The sequence below is a fragment of the Zingiber officinale genome, chromosome 1A (genome assembly GCF_018446385.1).
Source record: "Zingiber officinale cultivar Zhangliang chromosome 1A, Zo_v1.1, whole genome shotgun sequence".
In the NCBI taxonomy this organism is placed as follows: domain Eukaryota; kingdom Viridiplantae; phylum Streptophyta; class Magnoliopsida; order Zingiberales; family Zingiberaceae; genus Zingiber; species Zingiber officinale.
This window is the reverse complement of record NC_055987.1, coordinates 192,571,868-192,598,354: the sequence shown is the minus strand read 5'-3', so window position 1 is coordinate 192,598,354 and position 26,487 is coordinate 192,571,868. Positions and strand designations below refer to the sequence as shown.

The window sequence follows — 26,487 nt, the reverse complement described above, 5'->3', positions numbered from 1 at the left end:
TATTATAAATTTTATTTGTTGAGTTTTGAAGCTCACTGCTCAGGGTCACGACTCACGAAGGCCTGCGTTGTCGGGCCCGACGAGTCATTAACTGGCAATTCGTAGACAAAAGTGAGAATCCAGCTGTTCTACCTTCACATTCCAGTTCCATTCCACACACACCACACCATGAGACTTACCACTGAACCACACCCCACGACGTCGCCCTGTCCTTCTCTTCTCTCCGACTCTCCTCCTCCATCTCCCACACGACGTCGGCTTCCGCATCCCGATTCGCCGCCGGACTCGCCCCTCCGATGGAGGATGGAGAATGCAGGGGAGCCCCGTGAATGCAGGTAATACCCCTCGGAATCCCTTCCTCGGCGCCGGATCTCGTGGTTCCGCTCTCGACTAGCATTGTTGGACGGCCTTCTTCCTAAGATGTCTCGGCAGGCGACCCCCGCGCATTTCCATAAGTCCAAGACACTTGACAACAAATACGTGAGTGCTCGCGCTCCGTTAAGCGAAAAGAGGCTCGAGGTCCTTCCCTATTAGTTTTTTCTTCTAAATTCTGCATTTTCGGCGAGGTTCAGATGATCGGGGATAAAATAGGGAAAGGGGCGTATGGGACAGTGTACAGGGGTCTTGACCTGGAGAACGTGGACTTCGTGGCGATCAAGCAGGTCTCCTTGGAGAATATCCTGCAAGAGGATCTGAATTTTATTATGGTTCGCACTCAGTTTCTTATTCACTCGAGTGTGAAACTAAACTTTAGCATTGAAGCTCGTTGGAGAGTTCTATTTCTAAATGTTCTTCTGACCGTTTGACTCAATTGTTTTAATCAGCTCCTCTCTGTTTGATATTGATGTGTTAGATCGTCTAGAAGTGAAGAAACTTGATGTTGTACATTTAACTTTTTTTTTTTTAATTTCTTCATTCATTCACATCTATTTTGTTGTTCGGAAAAAGTTTTTTGTTTCATACTGTATTATAATTTGCAGCTGCTTATTGCCATGCTACATTTACTCTATCATTTTTATTATTTTTTTTGATCGGGGGTGGGGTTTTCCAAGTTGTACTCACGGATAAAGGGAGAATTCAGTGCGACATTGTGGCTGCATAATTAAAAAAATGTCCTATCATTGGGGTCCTTCTCCCTTTCAAAGTGGTTAAATTTGGATTACTCCTATTTTTTGTTGTCAAAACAAAATTTACTTGTGTTCTACGACAAATTTCTTCTCAATCCACTTTTAGTTGTAATGCCAATTATTTCTAGTCACGTTGCTTACCTTTATTGCTTCAATTGGTTTAGAAGATGAGACTACTTAAGAGTGTTTTCTACACATACTTTATGTTGATTGATTAAAGTACATTTGCAGCATAAAATTAACTAAGTATGAGCACTGCTAATGCTTTATTAGTTGTTACAATGATACAACTATGAATTGTCTTCCTGTACGTTTTTATGGAATCTCTTAAGATTACACAGTAGGCTTTTTTGCTTGGTTTTCAACTAATGTTTTCTTTTTATTTGCAAAATTGTCTCTGCCATCATCACAAATCATGATCCAGCAAGAAATTGATCTACTAAAGGTAACTATTCTTTTGAAGATTTGTAGTATTTAAAAGTTTCAAGTCATTGAATGTTGAAGTTTCAGTAAGCTACTGCAAAAATGGTCCTATTCATAATTATTGGCATTAAAGGATTTTTTTTTATGTCACTCATTGTGATTGCTAGAAAGCCTCATTTGAGTACAGGTCTTGGACATTTTTTGTCATCTATTTCTTGAGTCACTATCAGTTTTTGTTCCTTGCATTTTAGGCTTTATTTTAGTTCTTTCCTTGGAACTTCCACAACATCATTGATTCTCTTCATTTCTTCCCAGTACACTTACGTTTGCTATTGTCTCTTCTCTTCTATACGCCTTTACCTCTTTCTATTTTTGCTGTGCCTATGCAACATTTTTTTGCATCTTATGAGCGGGTAAGATAGTTTTGCATTGTAGTTGCTAGCTTAGTACAACCCTGGTAATCAACAATATCATTTTGCAAAGTGTAAATGGGTTGGATATACGGTGTGGATATGTGAGTTTGTCATCTTGTATCAGGTGAATGTGAATTCACATAGCCATCCAGCTAAATAGATTTTGTATATTGTATGAGTTTGGACCAATAAGTAGATAGATGTTAGATAGCAATCATCACAAATGCTATGGATGCATTATCAATTCTACTTAATCACCGATAGCTAGGAAGAACACTATTTATGTTGGTGCAATTTCCCCGGGTCATGATTGACCAGGTTGACTAAGCTTAAGTTGGCTCAAGTTTGAGTTTCGATGTTTGAGTTTTGATATTTGACAATATATGGATATTGTAGGTGCAATTGTCCATATGAGAGACTGGCGGTCAAAGGTTGACTAGGGGTCAAGTAGGTTCTGAATATATGACTGTGAAGTCCTAACTGGAGGTTAGGTAAGGGTAAGTCTAATGGGAAGGTTGGTAGAAGATGAAAGTCCAAGTGAGTCTGTGTTGAGAGGACACTTGGTGTGGAAAGTCTTGGTGAGCGAAGTCAGGCAGTTGGGAATTCCCGGCGAGTGAAGCCGAACAGTTGAGATATTCTGGTGAGTGAAGTCGGACAGTATGAAAAGCCTAGTGAGTGAAGCTAGACAGTTGAAAAATCTTGATGAGTGAAATTAGGTGGAAATCCTAGTGAGTGAAGTTAAATATATGGAAAAAGTCCTGGTGAGTGAAGTCAGGTAAAATGCCCTAGTGAGTGAAGATAGACAAATGGGAAAGTCTTGGTGAGTAAAGTCAGACAATTGGAAAGCTTGAGTGAAGCTAGGTAATGAGAAAATCCTGGTGAGTGAAGCCAGACAGTTGGGAAGTCCTGAGGAAGTCCTGGTGAGTGAAGCCAGACAGTAGAAATTTAGGTGGGTTAAGGTTGACTGGACATCTGGTGAGTGGTAAGGCCAAGTAGGTCAAAGGGTTGACTGGACATTTAGTGACGAAGTCCGGTCAAGGTTGACTAGATGCTAGGCAATGAAGAGTCCCAATAGGTCACGATTGACTGGATGTTGGGCATGAGAACCCTAGACTTGATTTGGGTTGGTCAATCGATCAGGTGATCGATTGAGCTAGAGCCCAATCGATTAGTTGATCGATTGGAAGAGTGTTGCGAACAAAGGCAGCTCAATCGATCAGCTGATCGATTGGGACTACGCTAATCGATTGACAGTCATTCTCGTGAGCACAGTAAGGTTCTCAATCGATCAGTCGATCGATTCGGCTACTCCCCAATTGATTAGTTGATTGATTGGGTTGGGTTTTCTCGCGAGATTGCGAGGTAGCCAGAATCGATTGGACAATCGATTCCGGGTCTTCTGTGAGAGCACAGAGGCGTTCTGAATCGATTAGTTGATTGATTGAAGCCTCCCAATCGATTGACCAATCGACTGGGATATGATCGTTGCGTAGGCTGCGAGCTTTAGACGACTGTTATAGCTGGAATATGATGTGGCAATAGATTGGGAGTAGACCCAATCAATTGGGAACCCTGAAAGCGCATATAAAGACGACAATGAGTTTAAACGCAAAAACCTCTTCACTAATTCTTCTCCACCATTGTCGTCGGTTCTTGAAGCTTCTTGAAGACAAGTGTTGCTGCACTTCCAAGGTTCAAGAGGTGATTGCAAGCTACAAGAGATCAAGCAAGAAGAGTTTTATTGTATTTATGTACATTTACTTATTGTTTTGAGTTGTATTCTTGTGTGAGCTTGTACGAGGTTTCTTTACTTCCAGATTGTTCCAAGAAGGAGTGTTTTCATAGTGGAGAGTATGCTCGGGTGTGGATTCTTGAATTAGTTATCTTTTCTTGAGGTGGATACTAAGTAAATCCTTTGTGTTAGCATTGGAGGAGTTTGCTTCGAGGTTATCCGCTGGAAATCATCTTTAACAAAGCGAGACGAGCTATTCACCCTCCCCCAGCTCCGGAATGTCCAACAATTTAAATAAATAATCTATTGGATTCTCAATAATTCAGGAAGTTGTATTTCAAATTGATGTTTACTAGTATATGTAGTAATTCAGAAACAAAATTTAGAATTTCCTTAGTTGGCGAAGCGTACACACAAACTTTGTCAAATAAACAACGTGTCTTGGTCTAGTTTGAATGAGAAATTGTGATTAACTTAATCAACTAAAACCACTGGCCTGAATTGGTTCCAAGTTAAGAGTTTTAGACTCATCTAAGACTTTTAAATTTCCTATAACATTACAATTTTCAATATGAAAGGGAGCTTTGGCGCAATGGTTAAATTGCTGTCATGTAACCTTGAGGTTATGGGTTCGAGTTTTGGAAAAAACTTCTTGTAAAATGCAAGGTAAAATTGTGTACAATTAACCCAACGTGGTCTGATCTTTCCCTGGGACCCGCATTGACTAGAGCTTTATGCACCGGGCTGTCCTTTATTACAATTTTCAATATTTAACTTAATTAGATTTTCATGATCTCTTCCAATTAGAGCTTGCATGTGGACAGATGGACTTCCACCATCATAAGCAACACTGTCTAATTGGATCATCTCATCAAGCTTCAATCTCTACTATCATTTTGTCTTACCTCGACATTGATGGGGACTTATATCCCATTAACTCCATTGGGTCAGACCTCGAATCAAGATGCTTAAGCCTAATTCCACTGTAGCAGTTTCATCTATGGCTTATAAATCAGCTTAGTTATTCCACAACTTGTGATGTGAAATTAAATTGGGTTATCACAATATTTCCCACTTAAGGCTTGATGATCTTGTTGAGGTCCAAAGATCCTGGTTGGTGGCATGCGAAACCTAATAACCAATGTTAGCATTATAGATAATTCTTTCTCATTGGATGATCTCATCAAGCTTAGGACCAAGTCTGTTCCAATACTATATCTATATGTCACAACCTGACTTTTTTGAGTGATTTGTCCATTTAACTTGATGTTTTTCAAGATCCAAAATGGTTAGTTTAAATTAATAGTAGTAGACTCAAATAAGCCTTATAAATCTTCTTAGTTGCCCACAATTTCATTTTGCTACTAAATTGGGTCATTACAATCTGTTGCAAGTGATCTTGTTCATGTTTATTTTTTTGCTTGCAGAATCTCAATCACAAAAACATAGTGAAATATCTTGGGTCCATCAAGACAAAGACTCATCTACACATTGTTCTCGAGTATTGTACTATTTAACCTCCTTTTCATATGTGTAGTGTTTATTATAGTAGAGTTTCTTAGTCACACCCACATCTACTTGATGGAGTTCTTGCAGGTATGTGGAAAATGGTTCTCTTGCTAACATCATCAAACCTAATAAATTTGGACCATTCCCTGAACCATTGGTAGCTTTCTATATTGCTCAGGTTTGCTTGTGATTTCATAGAATATGTGTCTTGCTTTGTTATAGAGGTCATATGACTTTTGTGTTATGATTATGAAAAGGTCTTGGAGGGTTTGGTCTATTTGCATGAGCAAGGTGTTATTCATCGAGATATCAAGGGTGCCAACATCTTGACCACAAAGGAGGTAATCTTTAATCATGACCACCCTTCCTTGTTCTTTTAATTCTAATACAGCTTCGAATTTTGCCAAATAATGAGTCTCTTGTCACTTTTCCCTCAAGGTTCTATCATGAAAAATCACCTTTCATGACATTGTTCTATAGTTTTTTTTCTCATGCCACTTTAATGCTTCTCCACTCTTCACACATGCCATGTCCTCTATAGGTGTCTGACAGTTTGTAAAAAGTTTATCTTTGAAATTAATGTATTTTATATGAAATTAGAACATATATTATTATATCGTGTATTATTTAACATGTTATGCACCCATGCTCAGGTTGTCTGGGTAGGCATTATTTGACACGAGCCTAAAGAAAACTGATCCTGGAACCATAAGCCCAATAGTACTAAGATTCTTGTACCATGATTGTCACTTATTGCTCACATTTGATCTCTCTTTAATAAATTTTTTACGTTGTTTCCTTTGAGGTTTGGGCTCCCCAACTTGGACATATCAAATACTTCAGTGAGCCAAGGTTGGAAATGGACATTTGCTATTAGCCATTGTGCATAACATTCCCCAATTCACATAGAACCTTTATTATAATAATAATAATAATTATTATTATAATAATTATAATAATTATAATAATTATTCTTATTAGTTGTTGTTGTAGTAACATCTTGAAAAGGTGACCATTTGCATGTCTTTCCGTCACTATATGAAATCACAATATTCTATCTCTTACAAGATCAAGTTTTCTATGTATTAGAATCATTCACTGTGATTTCCCCCCATAAACTCCATCTGTTTATACCCATCTGCTACTCTGCTAGTACTCCATTCTAAGCCATGCCCGTCGTTTGGATATGAGAGTTTCATATTCCTTAGTTATCTTTCTGTAACATTTTCTAAAAACCAAGCCATCTTATTGTTAAACTAAACTTCTTTTTGATTCAATTTCATGAGATAATTTGTAGGACCTTGCTCAGTTAGGTTGATAGATTTCAACTACATTTCACTTGATTTTGATGTCACATATATATATATTTCATGTGTTTGTCATTCTCATGGCATTGCCAATAATTATCTATAGGGCCTTGTTAAACTTGCTGACTTTGGTGTCGCAACAAAACTCACAGAAGCAGATGTCAATGCACATTCTGTATTTGGGACACCATATTGGATGGCTCCTGAGGTAACCAGCCATATAAAACTGGTCTTTTATAATTTTGTATATTTACACTATTTGTATCGGCACGGGTTCGAGTGTTGGAACTAGTCTCTTGCAGGCTTGCAAAGTAAGGTAAGACTATGTAGTAGACCCTTCCCTGGACCCGCATTGACGGGAGCTTCGTGCACCAGACTGCCCTTTACACTATTTGTATTGGCAAGACCACAAGATGCTTCTGTATAATCTCTTTCTTTTCCTTGGTGTCAATAGTATGTTATTAAATGGATATACAAGAGGTTGGTATTAAAGCATGTATTCTCTCTGATTATCATGTTATGTTATGTAAACAATTTCTGTTCTGTTAAAAGTTCAACTCGGTAAAGTGGAGATTGATAGCGAACTATATATGTATAATCTAGTTAAAATGCTAATTAGGGAGGGAAAAAATGAAAAGAGAATCTTGTTCTAATATATTGTTGAACATAAAATTTCACAATTCACTGTCTTAATAGTCTCATAGGAACAATTCATTGAGTTCTCATAATACAAATAACAAGTGGAAGCTTCAGTTATCATTTGTTATCCTATCTGTACCTATTAGGTTTTTCCATTTTACTTTTTAGAGTAATGCAAGCGTTATCCTTGAAATCTATTTGTCTTATACCTACTTAAATGTTTTCAGGTTATTGAAATGTCTGGTGTTTCAGCTGCATCAGACATCTGGAGTGTTGGTTGCACAGTCATAGAGTTGTTAACATGTGTACCGCCATATAGTGATCTACAACCAATGCCCGCACTTTTTCGAATAGTTCAGGTATAGAAAGCTACATTTAAATAGCTTTGAAGGGGAATATTGTGTTTTCATTTGTGGCTTCATGAACTCTTTCTGTTTGCATCATGGGCTCTTTGTTACTGAACAAGTTGGAAGAGAAAAAGGAATGAAATGTATTCCGCGGAAGAACCAAAATGAACTAATATAAAAGTAAAATTATGCATTGACAAAGGTCAAGATAATTCATGTTAAGGCAATTCAATTAGGTACTTGTTATGATTTGTAAATTTTATTGCATAACATTTTTTATACTAATTAAGGCATGTCAAACTCATGAAAACTTTAAGGGCAATATTTTGGGTAAAGGAACATCTTGTATTAACAAGCAATCAATTATAAACATTCAAGCGTATCAAGAGGGTAAGTCTGGATATTACCACATGGTTGCTCTGTGACCTTGGGTTACCTTTGCACCTTGTTTTGGCTCATGTAAAAAGATAACTTATACAATTGCATTATTATTTTTTTAATTTGTGTTGTGTACTTGTATTACGGGCTTAATTAATTGTTAATGTAGGTGTTTCATTTTCTTAATTAGGTTGTTTTTACATTATTCCATATTAGGCATCCATTATTGTATTTTGGTGTGAAGGGTTTTACTGCATAATGCCTTCATGCCTTGACATTTAGGGTATGGTTACAAACTATGGGTTGGATTAATATTGGGCCCCTCTCTCAGTTGTATCAGTGTTTGATCTGAGATGTGTGACTTGTGTTGTGTTCAGTGCTATCAAAGCTAAAGCTAAGTTGTGTTGCATTGTGGGGGTGGAACTTACAAGATTCACCAATAGGGGCACTTGTTGCGAGATTCATTAGGTGGAACATAAACTCTTTATTCCAAGATAAAAGATTGCAATTTCTTTACTTGTCTCTTTCTTCTCCCATCTCTCCTTTCACATATGACCACCACCAACCCAAAAACCCCCTCGTACTAGCTCTCTCTCACTCCCTTTCTATGTCGAACATTGCTCGAACTTGCTTGCAATGTTGTTGCTAATTTAAGATCTATCCTCCAACTTCGTGCTCTCTACTACGGAATGCACATTGACCACTTTGTCCTCACTGAATGTTGCCTCTACCATTATCCAAATATGATGCCCCAAGATTCTGCTTCTGTTGCTTTCGTTCTTTACACAGCCCCCATTATGCTCTACCTTCGTTCAGATTTACCACATATTTACCCAATCTGTTACTGCTAGCAGGCTCCTTATGACTTCCATTATTCTTTCAGAGCCGTTACGGAGAGTTGAATCCCTATCCATAGCGAATTAATTAATCTTAATTGGAAGATGATTGTTTGCTGCTCAAAGTCCAAGTTGCACTTGCTCACTTTCTCACTATTGCCTCACTTCATCTCACCTAGCCTTCATTGAATCATGAAGATTCCACCACCTTCATCTCTGTCCAACATTGAAACTCAAGCCAATTATTAACCAGTGACTTTGTCAACTTAGGTTAGATCAAGCTCACGCAATTCGGAATTTTACATATCCCCTAATACAAAAGTGGGACCCATATTGTATATGCTATGGCATACAATATTATGCTAATGAAAGAAAGTCTAGGTAAAATAAACTAGAACTTTGAAGTGTGAAGAGAAATTTTAGAAACTAAAAACTTTAGAAGAAGTAGAACTACAACTAAATATTCAAAATTTAGGGGGTGTTTGGTTTAGGGGAATAGGAGTGGGGAATGAGAATGAGAATCATTGATTGCGTTTGGTTTAGGGGAATAGGAGTGGGGAATGAGAATGAGAATCATTGATTGCCATTGTTAATGTTTGGATTATAGGAATAGGAATACAAATAAGGGAATGAATCCTTGAAATTGGGTAATAACTCATTCCCATGTACTTCCCCTTCAATGAGCCATTACCCTATTTTCATCAATCAAAATATTTCCTTATTCCAAAAATACCCTTGACCTAAAACTAAAATTTTCTCCCTTAATATCAAATATCAAAATATATTTATTTATTTTTTCTTTCATATCACTTCTCTCTCCTTGTTCTCTCTCATCATATTTTCTCTCTCATCATTTTATCACACACTTTCTCTCTCCTTAATCTCTCCTATCACATTCTCTTTCCTTTTTTTTCTCATTACACTCTCTCTCATCATACTTTCTCTCTCTTCAATCTCTTCCATCGCACTCTCTTCCTTCTTTTTTCTCATCACACTTTCGCTCTCATCACATTTTCTTTCTCCTCAATCTCTCTTGTCACACTCCCTCCTTTTTTTCCTCAACACACTTTCTCTCTAATCATACTTTCTCTCTCCTCAATCTCTCCCATCACACTCACTGTTCTCTTTTTTTCTCATCATACTTTCTCTCTCATCATACTTTCTCTCTCATCATACTTTTTCTCTCCTCAATCTCTCTCATCACACTCTCTCTCCTCATTTTTTCTTATTACATTTTCTCTCTCTTTATCCTCTCCCATCATACTTTCTCTCACAACATATTTTATCTCTCATCTTCTCTCATCATGCTCTCTCCTATCGCACTTTCTTTTCTCGTTTTCTCTCATCATACTTTCTCTCTCTTCATTCTTTCTCATCACACTTTCTCTCTCATAATACTTTCTCTCTCATCATTCTCTCTCATCATATTTTTTTCTCACATTCATTTTTCTCTCACATCTAATTTTTTCTCTTATTTTTCTTGAAGGATAAAAAAGGAAATTTTGATTTATTCCGATAGAAAATATGCAACTGACCAAACATTGCTTTTAAGAGTGATATTCATGCTCATACCATTCTCATTCCACAATATAATGATTCCCATTCCGATTCCTATTCCAAGGAAAGAACCAAACGCCCCCTTAATTTTAACAATAAGAAATGAAGTAAGATGATGCTTTTATGAACAAGAAATTCTTGTTAATATTTTAGAAGCCTTGAGTATACTATTCAACAAGGAGATATTCATGAAGCTAAGTGTGCGTTACTAAAAGGAAATGAGCTTCTAAAATTTTGATATATTGTTGCACAACCAATCATATCTATCAGTCAGATTATTGTGCAGTTAGGAAACAACATATTCAGGAAATTGCATAATAGAGATGAGAATGCTAAGGTGAATGTTTGAGGCTCCGCAGAATGATAAAACAAAAATGTTACTACTCTGCAATAATTGATCTGTAGCTCCATAATATAAAATAATAAAAAATATATTAAATGTTATAACATGTTGAAAGATGTCCAACAAGCTGTTGATATGCAAAGAGCTCTCAATGTAAACCTGAAGATGTTGGGCTATCCTGGAGCTGAACCAGAGACCTCCTAGTGGGATGGGAGTTCTCAGCAGTCAGAACATATCCAAATTAAATTCTAAGGAATAAATAATTGATACTGCTATTATATTGACTAGCAGTATTGTCCGAAACAGTGTTTTTCATAGGAGACAATTTAGTGTACATGTAAGCACTTTAATATTTTGTTTTTTTAGTTGGCACCCGGTATTTAAGCCTTTGGCTTTACTAATCCTGGGTTGGCCGGCCTGGTCCCACTGAAGTTTGCCACCTTAATATTTTGTTGATAGTATAGGATATAAGTAGTCTTTATTTATTTGTTTATTTATTTATTATTATTATGTAACTAAACTTTATGATTGCTTCTTTATGTAATACGTCAAGATTTTTTGTAGTTTGCCTCTGGAAAATAGCCAGGATGTATGATGTGAGGTAATTTTCTTTTTTTAGGATGAGCATCCTCCCATACCTGAGGGTCTTTCACCTGATATTACTGATTTTCTTCTTCAGTGTTTTAAAAAGGTAAATTATTTGCCATTGCTGCTAACTATTGCAGACACTTATTTCACTCACATCACTGGTCCTCTATTTAGTAACAGTACTTACTTGAAGAACTTTTCAGGATGCAATGCAGAGACCAGATGCTAAAACACTATTATTGCACCCATGGATTCAAAATTCAAGGCGTGCTTTGCAGTCCTCACTACGACAAAATGGTGGATCATTAAAGTAAGAGTATCCATTAAGTTCATGGCCTATTCTTCCAATATGTGTCTGCAGTAATTAGGCTTTTATGTTTTCAATATTCCTTCAAATGTTGGTAGATGCACAAGCCAACACCAAAAAACTTCAAAATTGACTATTTCTGCTTTATTTTCATGGCTAATACAATCTTGGAATAAGTTCAAAAATTACAACCTGTGCACAATTAGATGGACTAATTCAGAAAGACAACACAATCAATTTGGTTTGACCATTGCACATTATATTTTAGTTTAGTGTATTAGGTTTTTTATTTAAATGTTATCAGAATTTATATACTTCAGTCTGAATATAGTGGTTTCAGTAGATGCTAGTCCAAAACTTGATCACTGTTGGTGTTTCTTCTAGTTTTAGTGCACCATATGCATTTGGTTCCATGAATGAAGTAGATAACTACTCTACTTCCAACTTCTCATACTAGTGCCTCTATGCCTCTACCATTGTTATCAGATCCAATGTTTAAAATTCAATTTTCATGGCTAATACAGTCTCGGAATAAGTTCAATAATTACAACCTGTGCACAATTAGATGGACTAATTCAGAAAGACAGCACAATCAATTTGGTTTGACCATTGCACATTATATTTCAGTTTAGTGTATTAGGTTTTTTATTTAAATTTGATCAGAATTTATTTAAATATAGTGGTTTCAGTAGATCCTAGTTCAAAACTTGATCAGTGTTGGTGTTTCTTCTAGTTTTACTGCACAATAATTGCTTATCAAGGCTTCATATGCATTTGGTTTTTTGAATGAAGCAGACAAAGGAATGGAATAACTACTCTACTTCCAACTTTTCATACTAGTGCCTCTATGCCTCTACCATTGTTATCAGATCCAAGGTTTAAAATTTTTATATTGGTCTTCATAGCTAATTTGATATAACATTTTAGTAGAAACAAATTTAAAGTGCATAACAAACATCTAATGCCATATATCTAGGAGTTTCTGCTAATACCTGAATGAGTATCTTGCATTGAATGAGATCATTGGTTTGTAGTCTGTACAAATCCAGTGAAATCAAGAGACCATATTTTTTTTTATCACCCTGATTAAATATTGTTCCGTAGACCTTTTCTCTTTAAATCGGTTATCCACACCTATGAATATATTTTCTTCACAACTTAATTTTGACTAGTAACTAGAACTGGAGCAAACATGCCAATGTTATGAACATAAATAGGTCCATTCATGACCCTCTATGATGTGCCAAAACCATAATTGAAGAAGGTTTGTCAGAATATAACATAATTATTATGATTATATCAACCTTTTATTTTTCAGATTTTACTGTATGTACTTGTCTTCTATCATATTCGTGAAACTTGTATAAGCAAAAAAAAGTTTCATATGCAGACTAGCAATTGACACACAAGTGAACCAATATAGTTTGACTAAATTGTGATATTTGACATTAAGGTATCGAGTAGTTATTTCAGTTCTCAAATATGTGATTTCTTTTGCTGGATACCTGATTCTTGGATGTACACTACAATTCTAGATTGCCCGAGCTTCGCTATTCTCTTTCATCATAGCTCTGTGAACATAGTTATGTTTTGGACTATTCCTGTACAAAATTCAGGTACATTGAGGATGATTCTACACCAGAAAATGACAACTCAAATGTAGATAATGGGAGCGAAAGCCCATCAACAGAGAAGAGAAAGAGCAGAACTTTTGATCCTGAACAAGTATCTCCTTGTTTTCATAAACAATTATTCATTTGTATTGAATGTTGCCAATTGTTATGTAAAAAGCTTCATTCTAAGTTCAACATGATGATCTACAGGAGTTCACTTTTGGTTGTCTCAGAAATATATTTTTTTTCAATGTTTCAGGATGAATATATAAAGGAACATTTTGCCACTGATTTATCTCATATTAAAAGTGATAATGAGGGCCAAAAGCCTATTCCTCTTCAGCATACCTTATCCAATGGTGTAGAAACTAAGCAAGAAGATGGGCCATCTGCTAAAGATCCTACCATAGCTATCCATGACAAACTATCTTGCAAATCTTCTGCTGGAGCAGTTTTAAGCAGTCCAGTAGCCCTAGAAGCCCAAGGGGGTTTAAGTTTTGATGAAAGCGACAGGTTCTCATTTGGAACTAGAACTGAGAGAAACATTATTCAGAAGGTGAGTTGGTTTTTTATTTTATGTTATCTTTTTGTTTGTATCTCTATTAACTTTCTTCATCATTTGATGATGTCTAGTTAATGTTAATATTAGATTTTGATGACATTTGTTGTGTTCCATTCATGTAATTTGTTTGTTTTGGTTGTATTTGTATATCTCATCAAGTTGAAGATCAGGTTACGAGTATTTAGTTGTAGATACATCATTATATTTATTGGGAACTGTATCTTTTCTTCTTGCTGGCCTTTATTTTCCATATGAATTCATGGACAGCCTCTTCATTAGAAAATTGATCCTTTATAAGACTGGTTATCTATTTTATGGGCATGATTATGCATTTTTATTAATTTTGTTTTTCTTGCCTTTTATTTTTTAAAGGTCGCACAACACTCCAATGATAATGGCGATGGTGGAGTCAGTAGGTTTAGTGACACTCCAAAAGATGCTTGCTTGGAGGATTTATTCCAGCCACTAGATAGACAGAGAAATCAAGGTGCTGAAGATTCATCATCTTCTGCTGGTCAGCAAAATGATTTGGCTAAAGAGCTCAAAGCTAGGATGGCTCAAAAGCAATTAGAAACCGAACAGAGCAACGGCGGGAAGCTTTTAGAAATTGTTATGAATTTGCAAGATGACATGATTGATATTGATGGTTCAGTAAGTTATTGACACCAAGTATACTTTATAGTTATCAATTCATGCTTATGCCAACTATTAGGGTTGACTACATGGATCTTATCTATCCATGCAAGGTTATATTAGTCATATTATTCAAATAACTATGATTATTTTTTTATTGACTAAAATTTCCTTTGATCTCCATCTATTCCTTTTACCTCCCTCTCTTTCTTTTTCTCACTCTGGTTTACTATAAGATGTTAGGCTTTTTTGCTTGCTAATAGTTGTTGTAATATATCTTTCTTCAGGTCTTTAACGAAAACCTTCCACCAGATAATCTTTTCCCTCTTCAGGTGCACATTTTTTTCTGGAGATTTTTACTACAGATGTAGATAACTTATTCTTTCTTGATGCTTTAATCAATTCTATCATATGATATGATTATTTAAATTTCTCCATTTATCTCTCTACCTTTTTAATGCGATTTTCTTGGAAGAAATTCAATGCATTGCAAATCCATGTTTGCGTAAAGGATGCTCCTTATATCATTGGAATTAGGGGGCATGTCTGGCTGCCTATATTAGTAGTTCCATCACATCTTGAAAAATTGAATGTTTTGGTATATTTCTAAGGATGACTTGGTGCATATCTCCCTACAAAGCTAACTGATTGGTCATTTTAGGATGCTCTAACATGTCTCTTTTTTACCAGAATTTTCATGTTCTGCTGCCTTTATGATTGTTAGGTTCTTTATTTATTTATCTTAATTTGAACTATTGTAGTCATGTAATGCACACCCTTGCAGTTTGATCCTCTTTGTTGTGGTTGGTTGGTAACTTTATCTTTCTAGTGGCCTTTTGGCATCATATTATCAGCTCCTTGATTTTATGGTCTGATTCACGTAGTCAATTTCTTGTCGAATCAAAGCCACACCTATTGAAGCTAGTGTTCTAAAAATCGGCCCAGGCGGCCGCCTAGGCGCTAGGTGCTAGTTGGCCGCATCGAAAGCATGTTAGTCGGCTAGCCTAGGCGGCCTTGGTCTTGGTGCCTAGGTGGGATTATGCGGTCCTAGGCGTTGATTAATCAATCGAATCGTTTAGGTGCCGCAGAAATAACACTGGGTTTTTATAATTTTTATTAGTTTGAGCTTTTAAATTTAAAGCCTAATTAAAAAAAATTGAAATGTAACCTTTTTTTTTTTGTTGGGCTTAAGTTTTATAATCCCTAAGCTTTAGTCCAACAAGAAAATCGATTTGTTGGCTTTCTTTATGGGCTAACACCAAACTTCATTTTCATCGTACTGAGTAATAGAGCAAACGAAGAAGCCCACATTTTGGAGAAATCAGAGAGTAAAAGGCTGGAGAAATCAATTTAAAGAATAATTTGTTGTCTTATCTTTCCTCGAGCGACTTGGAAGGGATTGAATTGAAGGTTGGCCAAAGTCTCATCTTTTGGAAACGTCATTTCATCATACATTTGCAATATTCATTGAAGTTGAAAGGTAATTTGTTTTTTTTTTGTTGATAATATTGGAGCTTGAGACAAAAATAAATTTCAAAGTGATTTATAAATTCAATTGAAGTTGGAGCAGTGATCTTTTACTTGTTAAATATTGAAGGTTCAATAAAATTGTGAGAAAAATGGTGGATAAGATGAATCATATGATTAAATCACATAGCTTACAAAGTTGTTGATATTATTCTTAAATCTCTTTGTGGGTTATTACAATGAAGTGATTTACCAATGTCAAGCGATCTATCTTTGATGATATCTGTCATTCATCCTGAATATGAGATTCTTAGGAGAAAGTGAATTGATAGTAGATGGGAGTTCGGGATTTTGAATGATTCTAAGAACCTCGATAAAATTAAATGCAAGTTATGTGAGAAAATAATATATGGTGGAGTTTATAGGATCAAGAAGCACATTGGAAATATTCTTGGAAATATATTTGATTGTCAAAAAGCATCCTAAGAAGATCGCAATAAGTGCAAACAGGCTATTTTAGAAGGAAGAAACAGAAAGAAGAACAAAAGAATGGCAGAAGAGAGTTGTAGAGTAGAGGTGAATATTTCTCTAGATGAAGAAGGTAATGAAATTGAAGGGATAGATGGGTTTAAAAAACGTCTTCCACTTGGCTCCATGGATAGATATGCATCGATGATTTCTCTACAAAATGTAGGTTCAAGTGGGAGTAAAGTGTTTCACCAAAAAAATATAAATGAGGCTCTTTTTAAAGAGAGAACTCAAAATATTCACAAAATGTTGGGAGATGGGTATATGAAAACGGAATCCTATTCAATATTGTTGATAATGATAGTTTCAAGCAACTAATGGAAGCAGTGGGTTAATTTAGACCAAGATTCAAGCCTCCAACTTAATATCAACTTAGAGAGCCATTTTGAAAGACGAAGTTGAAAGAACAAAGTAACTGCTAAAGAAACATGAAGAAGAATGGGCAAAGAATGGATGCTCGATCATGACTGATGCATGGAATGATAGAAAAAGAAGAAACATCCTAAATTTGTGTGTTGATTGCAAGGAGGATACTACATATTTAGAGTCTAAGGAGTCTTCAGACGAGGCAGTTAGAGCTGAACTTATTTTTGAGCATGTTGACAAGTGTGTTGAACAAGTTGGAGATCATAATATTGTTCAGATTGTGACAGACAATGTCACCAACAATATGACTGTAGCTAAATTGATGAGAGAAAAGCGGCCTAGGATCTTTTGGAGTTCTTGTGCAACTCACACGGTTAATCTGATGCTTGAAAGTATTGACAATCTTCCAAGATATAAAAGGTTATTGAGCAAACCAAGTCTTTTACCATTTTTATTTATGCTCACCATAAGACTTTGTCATTAATAAAAAGTTTCATGAAGAAGAGAGATAGTCTGGCCAGGAGTTACCAAGTTTGCATAAAATTTCCTCACATTTTAAAGTTTGATTGAAAAAAATCTATTTTAATGTCATGTTTACAAGTAATATATGAGAGAAAGATAAATGATCAAAAACAAAGGAAAATTGGCTTACACTATTGTGATGAGCATGAGTTTTTGGAAAGGTGTGGTACTTTGTTTGAAAAAACTTGCTCCTTTGGTAAGAGTTTTTTTGATTGGTAGATGGAGATAGAAAGACATCTATGGGATTTCTATATGGGGAGCTTTTTCGAGCTAAAGAAGATATCAAGGTGGCTCTGAACAACGTGAAATCAAATTATCAACCTATCATAGTGATTGTTGAGTCAAAAATAAAGGATAAACTTGACATATCATTGCATACCATTGTATTTTTGTTGAATCCCTATTTTTGCTATAAAGATAGTTGTAATGTTCTTTATGAGGAGGTCACAACTGGGATTTTTGAATGTATGGAAATTTTACATGCCGATGAGTTTGATCGATACAATTATTAACAAGGAATATGCAAAATATAGGGACAACATCGGGTTATTTGCGAAAACATTGGTAGCAAAAGTATGTGAAAAAAATGATGATACATTTGATTTATGTACATGGTGGAGTACTTACAGTGCTCACACACCCAACTTGCTAAGAGTGACTTTGAGGATACATTCATTAGCTACCGGTTCATCTGGGTATGAAAGAAGTTGGAGTGCATTTGAAGGAGTAAGCTTAAACTCTAAGCCTTTAATTAAAGTACAGTACTAGTTTTTAAAGTTTATATTCATGTTACTAACTACAATATGTTCTTTCTCTCTTTTTTTTAAGATTCATACAAAGAAAAAAATAGGTTGGATGTCAATAGATTGAACAATCTAGTATTTGTCTAATTTAATGCTAGATTGTTGAACAAACAAAAAAGAGAGAGAAAGGAATGACGATATTATTCTTGCAAAAGATGCTTCAAATGCACATGGTTAGATTGTGGATGGTGGGGAACATGATGAAGTTGAACTAAGTTTCGGGATCACTTGACAAATGGTTGATGAAGCTACTATAGCAGATGAAAATCTACAACTCGAAGAAGCTCCAGTGTTAGAGAACTTCACTAGGATGATTTTGCATCCAAAAAAGAAAAGGAGGATCATATGATATTGAATTTGTATTCGATGAAGAAAAAGTTGTTGAAAATTATGGAGAAGAAAAAGTAAAATAAATTTGTGAAATTTTATTAGTTGTGTAATTTTGAACTTATTTTAAATTTGATGTTATTGTGTTGGAGTTATAGAATGTGATTTATTATGTAATTTATGTTGATACCGTGGAATCCGTCTAGCTGCGCTAGGCATTGGTCTGACGTCCGACTAGCGCCTACAAATTTTAGAACCTTGATTTAATCGGAACCATGGTTGCTCACCTATTTCTTTCTAGGATAAATGCATTCTGGCATCTATTGACTTGATTTGTGAGACTTTGTTCAACTTACTGCCTTTCCTTTAGTCTTTCTGAATAAAAGTGATGCCTTCAATTGGCCTTTCTGTTATTCCTTAACCTTGTAGTTTAGTCATGTAACTTTATGAATTTTATTTCCTGCTGAACTTTTAGATTGCATTATTTGTCTTCTTTTTCTAACTGAAATTACTAATAGTGTAGAATTTGTTATAATTGATTCTTTTTCTATGTAGTCTATTGAATTTAGCAAAATAGTCAGCTTGTTAAAGCCTGAAGCATCAGAAGATGTACTACTGACATCATGTCAAAAGCTTCTGGAGTTTTTCACTCAATGCCCTAGGCAGAAACATGTTTATATGTCACAACATGGTTTTCTTCCATTGATGGAACTTCTTGACAACCCAAAAAACAGGGTAGTTTGCTTACTCATTTTGTTGAGATTTTGTGCTTCACTAACTCTTGAATAATATGATGCAGAAGCATAAAGCTTCATAAAAATAATCTATTTATATCCTTGATAAGTATTGATCTTTTAAATCTTATGCAGGTTATATGCTCAGTACTCCAAATTATCAATCATATAATCAGGGACAATACTGGTTTTCAAGAAAATGCTTGTCTAGTTGGCCTTGTAAGTTCACACCTCTTAAAGCCTTCTACAACTTTATAGCGACTTTCTAGTAGTCTGGAAGCTGATGAAATTGGGGTACAGATTCCAGTTGTAATGAACTTTGCAGTCACTGATTGGCCAAGGGAGGTCCGCATGCAAGCTGCATTTTTCCTCCAACAGCTTTGCCAGTCCAGGTTTAGGCTTATATTTATCTCTTGTGCCTTATAGTTTTCCATTTTTTTCAAACTAATGATATACTTTCATCTAGTACTTGGACATTGCAAATGTTCATTGCATGTCAAGGAATACCAGTCCTGGTGGGCTTCCTTGAGGCTGACTATGGAAAGTACAGGTTGGTTGTCTATCCTGTCAGTTGATGCACTCCCCAATTGACTTTCCCTATCTGCTGAGTTTGATTCCGTTATCAGGGAAATGGTTCATCTTGCCATTGATGGCATGTGGCAAGTTTTTAAGCTTCAGCACTCAACCCCAAAGAATGACTTTTGTCGAATTGCTGCGAAGAAAGGCATACTTATTAGACTTGTTAACACCCTTTATAGCTTGAATGAAGCAACTCGTCTGAGTTCTGTAGCTGGCGGGGGTTTATCCATTATACAAAATAGGTCGGCTCTAAAACCAAGATCTGGTCCTCTAGACCCTCTCAGTCGGCCTTCTGTCATGCAGGGTGAATCACCAATTTCACACATGGGTCAAATTGATACTTCAAAGATTAGGTTTGACCATCGTTTTTCATCTAGAGCATTAGAGAAAACACAAAATCCAGCTTGTCATTCTCAATGGACAGATGCAACCCAGTTGGACAAACAATTTTTTGGTGGAGATAACGTCTACTCTAACCATGCTATATTGGAAGATTCAAAGGATAATGCACACCATAGTTTGTGGGATCATGAGCCTTCTTGTGGGGATGCTGACTTGCCAAGGCATCTTGGTAAGAATTCTGCTAGTAGAACTTCTACTGATAAGCCACAAAAGCATATGGAATTTGCATCAAATGGTCATTCTGGTGGTCCAATTCAATTAACATCTCAGAATGAACAAATTCGACCACTTTTAAGCTTTCTGGAAAAGGAACCACCATCTCGACATGTTTCAGGACAACTTGATTATGTTCGTCATATTTCTGGGCTAGAAAGACATGAAAGTATATTGCCACTACTGCATGCATCAAATGAGAAGAGGACAAATGGTGAACTTGATTTTCTGATGGCAGAATTTGCAGGTTAACTTCTGATTCTCTCCTGTGCATATGGTCAATAATTAGTTTTATAGTTTAAAAATCTGACCCAAGTTAGTTAAAGCTAATTGATTAATCCTTTCTGTATGAATTAGAAAGAGTTAAAGATATAGAAATTCACTCTTATGAAGCATTCTAGATGAAATCTGTTACTGTGAATTCCACTTTATCAAACATGATCAAGAGTGCAACTACATACAGTTTGTTAAACTCTAGCTTATAGCATTTGCATAGGAGGAAGAGTTTCATAAGTCATGCTCATAATGCTTGTGCATTATGGCGTAATTAAAGTATTTCAAAAAGTTATGGATTTGCTTATTTATAATGTGTTTTGCTTGAAGATGGACATTCTTTTGCATTTACCTTCCTCGGTTGCATTTGCTTACTTTATTTTGGATGGGCTTGGGTGATGGCAGCGATGTCAAGACATGAGCAAGAAAATGGTAGCATGGATTGTAATATGAAACTTTCAAGCAAAGCAAGCAAGATGGCTTTGCCTGCAATGGGGTCAACAAATTCAAATGATGGAGCTTCCACATCAGGATTAGTGTCACAGAACACAACTGGTATTTTATCTGGATCTGGTGTACTGAATGCAAGACCTGGTAGCACTACGTCATCTGGATTGCTGTCGCAGATGGTGTCTTCGTCAAATGCTGACGTGACAAGGGAATATCTTGAGAAAGTTGCAGATCTTCTATTAGTTTTTGCACAAGCTCACACTTTGGTGAAATCCTACTTGTGTAGCCAGAGCTTGCTTACGCGCCTTTTTCAGATGTTCAATAAGATGGAGCTACCTATTCTCTTGAAGGTATATTGGTACTCCTTCATTGGTTTATAACACCTTTTCTCATCTAGGCTACTAGTGCAATCATTGGATTTTTTTTCTCTATTGCAAAGTGCAGATCCTGAAGTGCATCAACCATTTGTCCATGGATCCAAATTGCTTAGAAAGTCTTCAGCGTGCCAATGTAATCAAATATTTGATTCCTAACCTTGACCTCTGTGAAGGATCCCTTGTTTCACAGATACATAATGAAGTGAGTGATCTTCATAGATTTTTGTTTATTTGTTGTCTCTTCTAAATTTGTTTTCTCTTTTTTACCAGATTCGTTCACTTATTGTGGCTGATTAAATTTGTTCATCTTTGGAAGGTCCTCAAGGCACTATTCAACCTTTGCAAGATCAACAAGAGGAGACAGGAACAGGCTGCAGAAAATGGAATTATTCCACACTTGATGAATTTTATCACTTCGGATTCACCACTCAAACAATATGCATTGCCTTTACTATGTGATATGGCTCATGCTTCTCGAAACTCAAGGGAGCAGCTGCGAGCTCATGGAGGATTGGATGTGTACTTGAACCTGTTGGAGAATGAGGCTTGGGCCGGTATAACTTTAGATTCAATTGCCGTCTGTTTGGCTCATGATAATGAGCAGAGAAAAGTAGAACAAACCTTGTTGAAGAAGGAATCAATTCATAAATTAGTGAAGTACTTCTGCAACTGCCCGGAGCAACATTTTGCGCAAATTTTAGAGCCTTTCTTGAAGATACTTACGTAAGAGAATGAAATGTATTTGTCCTAGTTGTCTGTTTGAATCGGCTCATGATGGCCTGGTTTCTAACACTGAATTTGCAAATAAATACGCAGGAAATCACCCCGAATTAATACAGCTATGGCTACCAATGGTCTGACAACATTGCTAGTCGCACGACTTGAACATCAAGATGCTATTGCACGACTTAATCTTCTGAAACTAATAAAGGTAATCTTTCTCAGCTTTTTTCTTTTAATTAAAGTCGGCATCGGTATCCAAACCTACATATGAATTCTTAGCGGGTGGGTGGTATCCTCCATGCACCCTGCTGGGGATGGTGGCATCGTCAGGAGCATGTCCGTTGTTGCAACAAGTGAGACATCAGACTTGGGTGGAGGAAGACAATAGCTTATGGCATGAGATGTTTTCGCCTTTTATTTATTTTGTTTTTAATTGTTTTAGGCTGTTTACGAGCACCATCCTAGACCAAAGCAACTAATTGTGGAGAATGATTTGCCTCAGAAGCTTCAGAATCTGATCGAAGAACGCAGAGATGGTCAGACATCCGGAGGCCAAGTCCTAGTCAAGCAAATGGCGACTGCTTTACTAAAAGCTCTTCATATCAACACTGTTTTGTAGATATTCCATCCACATTCCGAAAGAATTGTAACATAATATTGTTAGTTTTTTTTGTCTCCTTTTTCCTTAAGTACAGGTTTTAGAGGTGAGCTATTTTATTTTTGTATTTTTAGTTATGCTGATATTTTTACCCCGCTACAATCGTGCGAGAAGTAATTTGTACTGTATATTTGTTGGCGTACATATAAACCTTTATTTTATTTATGTTCCTAGATTCAATTGATGCCTAAGAACATCCTTCCTGTTGCAGTCAGTACATTGCTCTGAATTTACATATTCAAGAGTTTTTGGTGATACGTGTCCGTGGTGACCACCTAGAAGCACCTAGGCGGTGCTGGCCAGCATTAATAGGAATTGGAGGAGGAAGAAGAAGAAACAACAACGTGCTCTGAGCCTTGCTGGATCCCTACAGGGGCTTTTGCTACCAAACTGCGATTCAGCAGGGCTGTTGACCTCGGTGAATCCATGGGCGTTCAGTAGACAAATGGAATTCGGTGAGTTCCATTCATGTCTGAGTTCAAAACTTTAAGCAGTGTTTATTTATTATAATCCACAAAATTGCAATATTTATGCTTTTCTCTATTTTTCTCTGAATTGAGTTTATTACTTATCTTGATCATGCACTTTGACTTCCACTGAATTGCTTGAGCCTGTCGTCTGCTGATTAATGGTAATTTTTTTTTCTTCCTTTTTTTTTTTGACTGAAATTGCAAGCCTAATATAATACTAGATTTATTAGAACAGTGCCAATTGGATTGAATCGCTTCTGTTTGCCTTGTCCTAATGTAGTTTGCAGAAGGCAAAAAGTAAATGAGGCCACTGGCCACCAAACCAGACAGAGATATCATAAGCCAGTTGTATGACGAATCGAAGCCTTTAATTTTGGATTCAGGCAAATGGCGAGAACATTTTGATTCCGGACTAGTAGAATAGCTTGTCATGTCTTGTCATATCCTTATCGGTGTCGACTAAAGGTTCTTGGATTAGAAGGAGAAAAAAGGTGTGTTGATCTGGATGCCACTGCCAGCTGATGAACACAGAGCCTGCCAGCCTGGTGTTTGATTTCAATAGATATCTTCTTCCAAACCCCACAAGCTGTAGACCATCTTCTGGCCCTTCATATTTTATTGTAATCACCAAACTTATCATCCTCAAATGCTCAGAAATAATGGCCAGAAGATTGTGGTCCCTTATCCCAATCTTATCGCAGTAATTGACAAAGATTGGCAGGGAAAGGATGCTTATGGCTGCTCATGTCCAGGTCAGGATATCAGTTTGCCTCTTGGATATGTTACTTTACTTCATCTTTGGTGCCATGATAATGGACCTCACTCAGCTCTCTTTTAAAGTAGGGGACAGGAAAGACGGCACGGAGCCAAGCCATAGCTGGACTGATGAGTTTCAAAGGAGATCTATTACAGTGTACAACTTTGCTCGCGAAGAGAGGAGGAAGCAATCGAAGGCTCCTAATCGTCCTATGAATCTAAAGTACTCTTGCAATTTTCCATTGTTATTGCCTACCAAGTCCAAAAGATAATCAAAGCACACCATATTATTTTATTGGCATCAAATGAATGATAATAATAGCAATAATACAATTTGATAAGAAGCTAAATGAATTATTAATAGTGGTAGAACGACATTAGGATCCTAAATCTCTTGACTTCATCAAATTACACAATGAAAATAAATAAATAAATGGCAATCTTCTCAGAGATGAGCCAATTAATCTCTTGCAGGGATTCTCCTTGAGTTATGTACAAAAGCATCAGGGAAAATGGAATTCACCTAGTCGTGTCCTGTGTCCATGTGAGTAACATTTTGTAGATCATCCTCCCAGAAAGCACCTAGCTGAAAGTTTGATAATCCTCCCGTGTCAAAACACGACTACTGGAATCTACGATTCAAGAGATTGTATCGATGTATGTGTTCTTGCTTACCTGAGACGACGCACTCTCAAATCCAGAAATGAAAGGGTGGTGTGTGCTGAGATTGTGATGGTACGCCAAGTCTAGCATATCGATCGAGCTCTGGGTTTCCATGCCATTAGGCAAGACACAATGCATGGGATCTGCTTGTGGAGGTTGGTTAATATATGGCGCCGGCACCTCTGAAGTCTCCATCGAGTAAACTGAGTTTGGCATAGTTCCGCAAGCTTGATGCATCTGAATTTCCGAAATTCTTGTTTTGGTATGGATTCTAATGTATAGATCATATGAACCATGAAAAAATAGAATTGTTTGCAACTTACATCCTTAGGAAGGCAACTTGCCACATTGTTGAAATCTAATTGTGGATTCACAGTGGCCAGCTTCATAGATAGGAACTATTCACATTTAAATTGTAGAGAATTTAGATCCTAAACCTTTTCAAGTATTCTTCCAGAGAAATGCTAAAAGTATCCATGGCAAATCTACCTCAACTTGGCACTGTAACGACTGCACGTAGTTGATAATCTCATCGAGCATGACCGCCTTTCCGGTAACCTACACAATTTAACATGAGACAAGAGTTTCTAAGCAAGCCAATCTGAGGAGAGCCCATCACTATGTGATACCTTGTTGCAGCCAGGAACAAGATCTTGTAGCAACTTCATCCTCTGGCTTATTTTCTCTCTTCTAACCTGATGAAACCGAACAAGAGATATCGATGAATAGACGCGCAAAATGGAACAATTACAAACAATGTGCTCATACCCTCTCAGCAAGGCTATGGCTATCTGTTGCTTGGCCTCTTCTTGCCCTGACATGGATGTAATCCTTAGGAGGCTCGGGAGACTTTGAATTACTACTTTTCCCTTCATTCTTCTCGACCTTTGGTTTAAGTTCCGTCGATCGACTTCGCTTTGGGCTTGTATCCTCTTCCTCTGCCAACTGAAGTTGCACTTCAGCAATTTATTCAGCAAATTCACTAACTCAAATGAATTCTTAAGAAGAACAGTTTTACCTTTACTTTGCCTTTCTTAGCCGCTTTCCGTTTCTTTGCAGGGGCCCCTAAACCTGCTTCTCCACTTGCAGATGGATCAGACACAGAGGATTCCGCCCTTCCACACATCAATTCACCATTATTTTCCAACTGTAATCTGCCCTCCGCCGAAGCTTCCATTCTTCTCTCCGGCAGCCTAAACTGGGCTGGGAGATGGCCATACGTCCGGCCATCGGAGAACCGCTGCTCCAAATGCGCCGCCGGCACTGGAATTCCTGACAAAGGAAGGCCTCCTACCCCGGCTTGCGGATGGTGGAGGAACCGATTGAGTTTCGTTGGGGAATTAAGTCGAACACCCACCGGGCGTGATCGAGGCCGGGACGCCGCATCGCCGCTGGCTAATTCTCCCCCCACGAGTTTGTGGAAGGCAACGGAGTCGGCCGACGTGTTCACGAGGCGGCCACCGGTCGGTTCCACTCTCTGGTTCCAGTTCAGGTCGAGCATCTGCTCCGGCCCACCGCGGAACATCTCCGGCGAGGTAAAAATCGCTCCTTTCCGGAAGAAAATCGCCACAAAAGCAAGCAGAAACGACGGGAAAGTATGCTTGCCCAGAAATGGGCAGTCTTTCCGGCAAAGCACCACAAATTAATGAGAAAAAAAAAGAAAGCAAAATCTCTACTTTGGCAAAGCAAAAGGATCAAAAGCTACAAAGACGAAGAAAGGAGAGAGCTTTGCGGCAACACCAAGAAGGAAAATCCAGGAAGACGACGGGAAAAGAAAGCGGAGAAAGCAGAGGTTTTTGAAAAGGGAAGAAGAAGAAGAAGCAAGGAAGGCCTTAACCTGCCCATGTCTAGCAGTCAAGCTC

At 37.0% G+C, this 26,487-nt stretch overlaps 2 protein-coding genes across 2 annotated transcripts; one reads left to right on the top strand and one right to left on the bottom strand.

Annotated features, from left to right (window-relative positions):
* The first annotated feature begins 139 nt into the window (after nucleotides 1-139).
* On the top strand, nucleotides 140-24,303 carry LOC122038945 (MAP3K epsilon protein kinase 1-like). Its single transcript, XM_042598925.1, has 26 exons — nucleotides 140-480; nucleotides 573-707; nucleotides 1,552-1,572; nucleotides 5,123-5,196; nucleotides 5,292-5,382; nucleotides 5,462-5,545; nucleotides 6,618-6,719; nucleotides 7,378-7,509; nucleotides 11,231-11,302; nucleotides 11,403-11,509; nucleotides 13,123-13,231; nucleotides 13,379-13,675; nucleotides 14,054-14,332; nucleotides 14,602-14,646; nucleotides 18,883-19,062; nucleotides 19,197-19,280; nucleotides 19,362-19,453; nucleotides 19,528-19,611; nucleotides 19,688-20,502; nucleotides 20,934-21,328; nucleotides 21,423-21,557; nucleotides 21,672-22,078; nucleotides 22,172-22,286; nucleotides 22,521-23,191; nucleotides 23,487-23,958; nucleotides 24,050-24,303. Exons 1-24 carry the CDS (start codon nucleotides 421-423, stop codon nucleotides 22,695-22,697), a joined length of 4,092 nt encoding a protein of 1,363 aa, XP_042454859.1. The 5' UTR covers nucleotides 140-420; the 3' UTR covers nucleotides 22,698-23,191; nucleotides 23,487-23,958; nucleotides 24,050-24,303.
* Nucleotides 24,232-26,487, bottom strand: LOC122038946 (transcription factor bHLH77-like). Its single transcript, XM_042598926.1, has 7 exons — nucleotides 25,644-26,487; nucleotides 25,394-25,570; nucleotides 25,255-25,320; nucleotides 25,115-25,183; nucleotides 24,949-25,023; nucleotides 24,638-24,862; nucleotides 24,232-24,548 (listed from the first exon to the last, which is right to left on the bottom strand). Exons 1-7 carry the CDS (start codon nucleotides 26,148-26,150, stop codon nucleotides 24,486-24,488), a joined length of 1,182 nt encoding a protein of 393 aa, XP_042454860.1. The 5' UTR covers nucleotides 26,151-26,487; the 3' UTR covers nucleotides 24,232-24,485.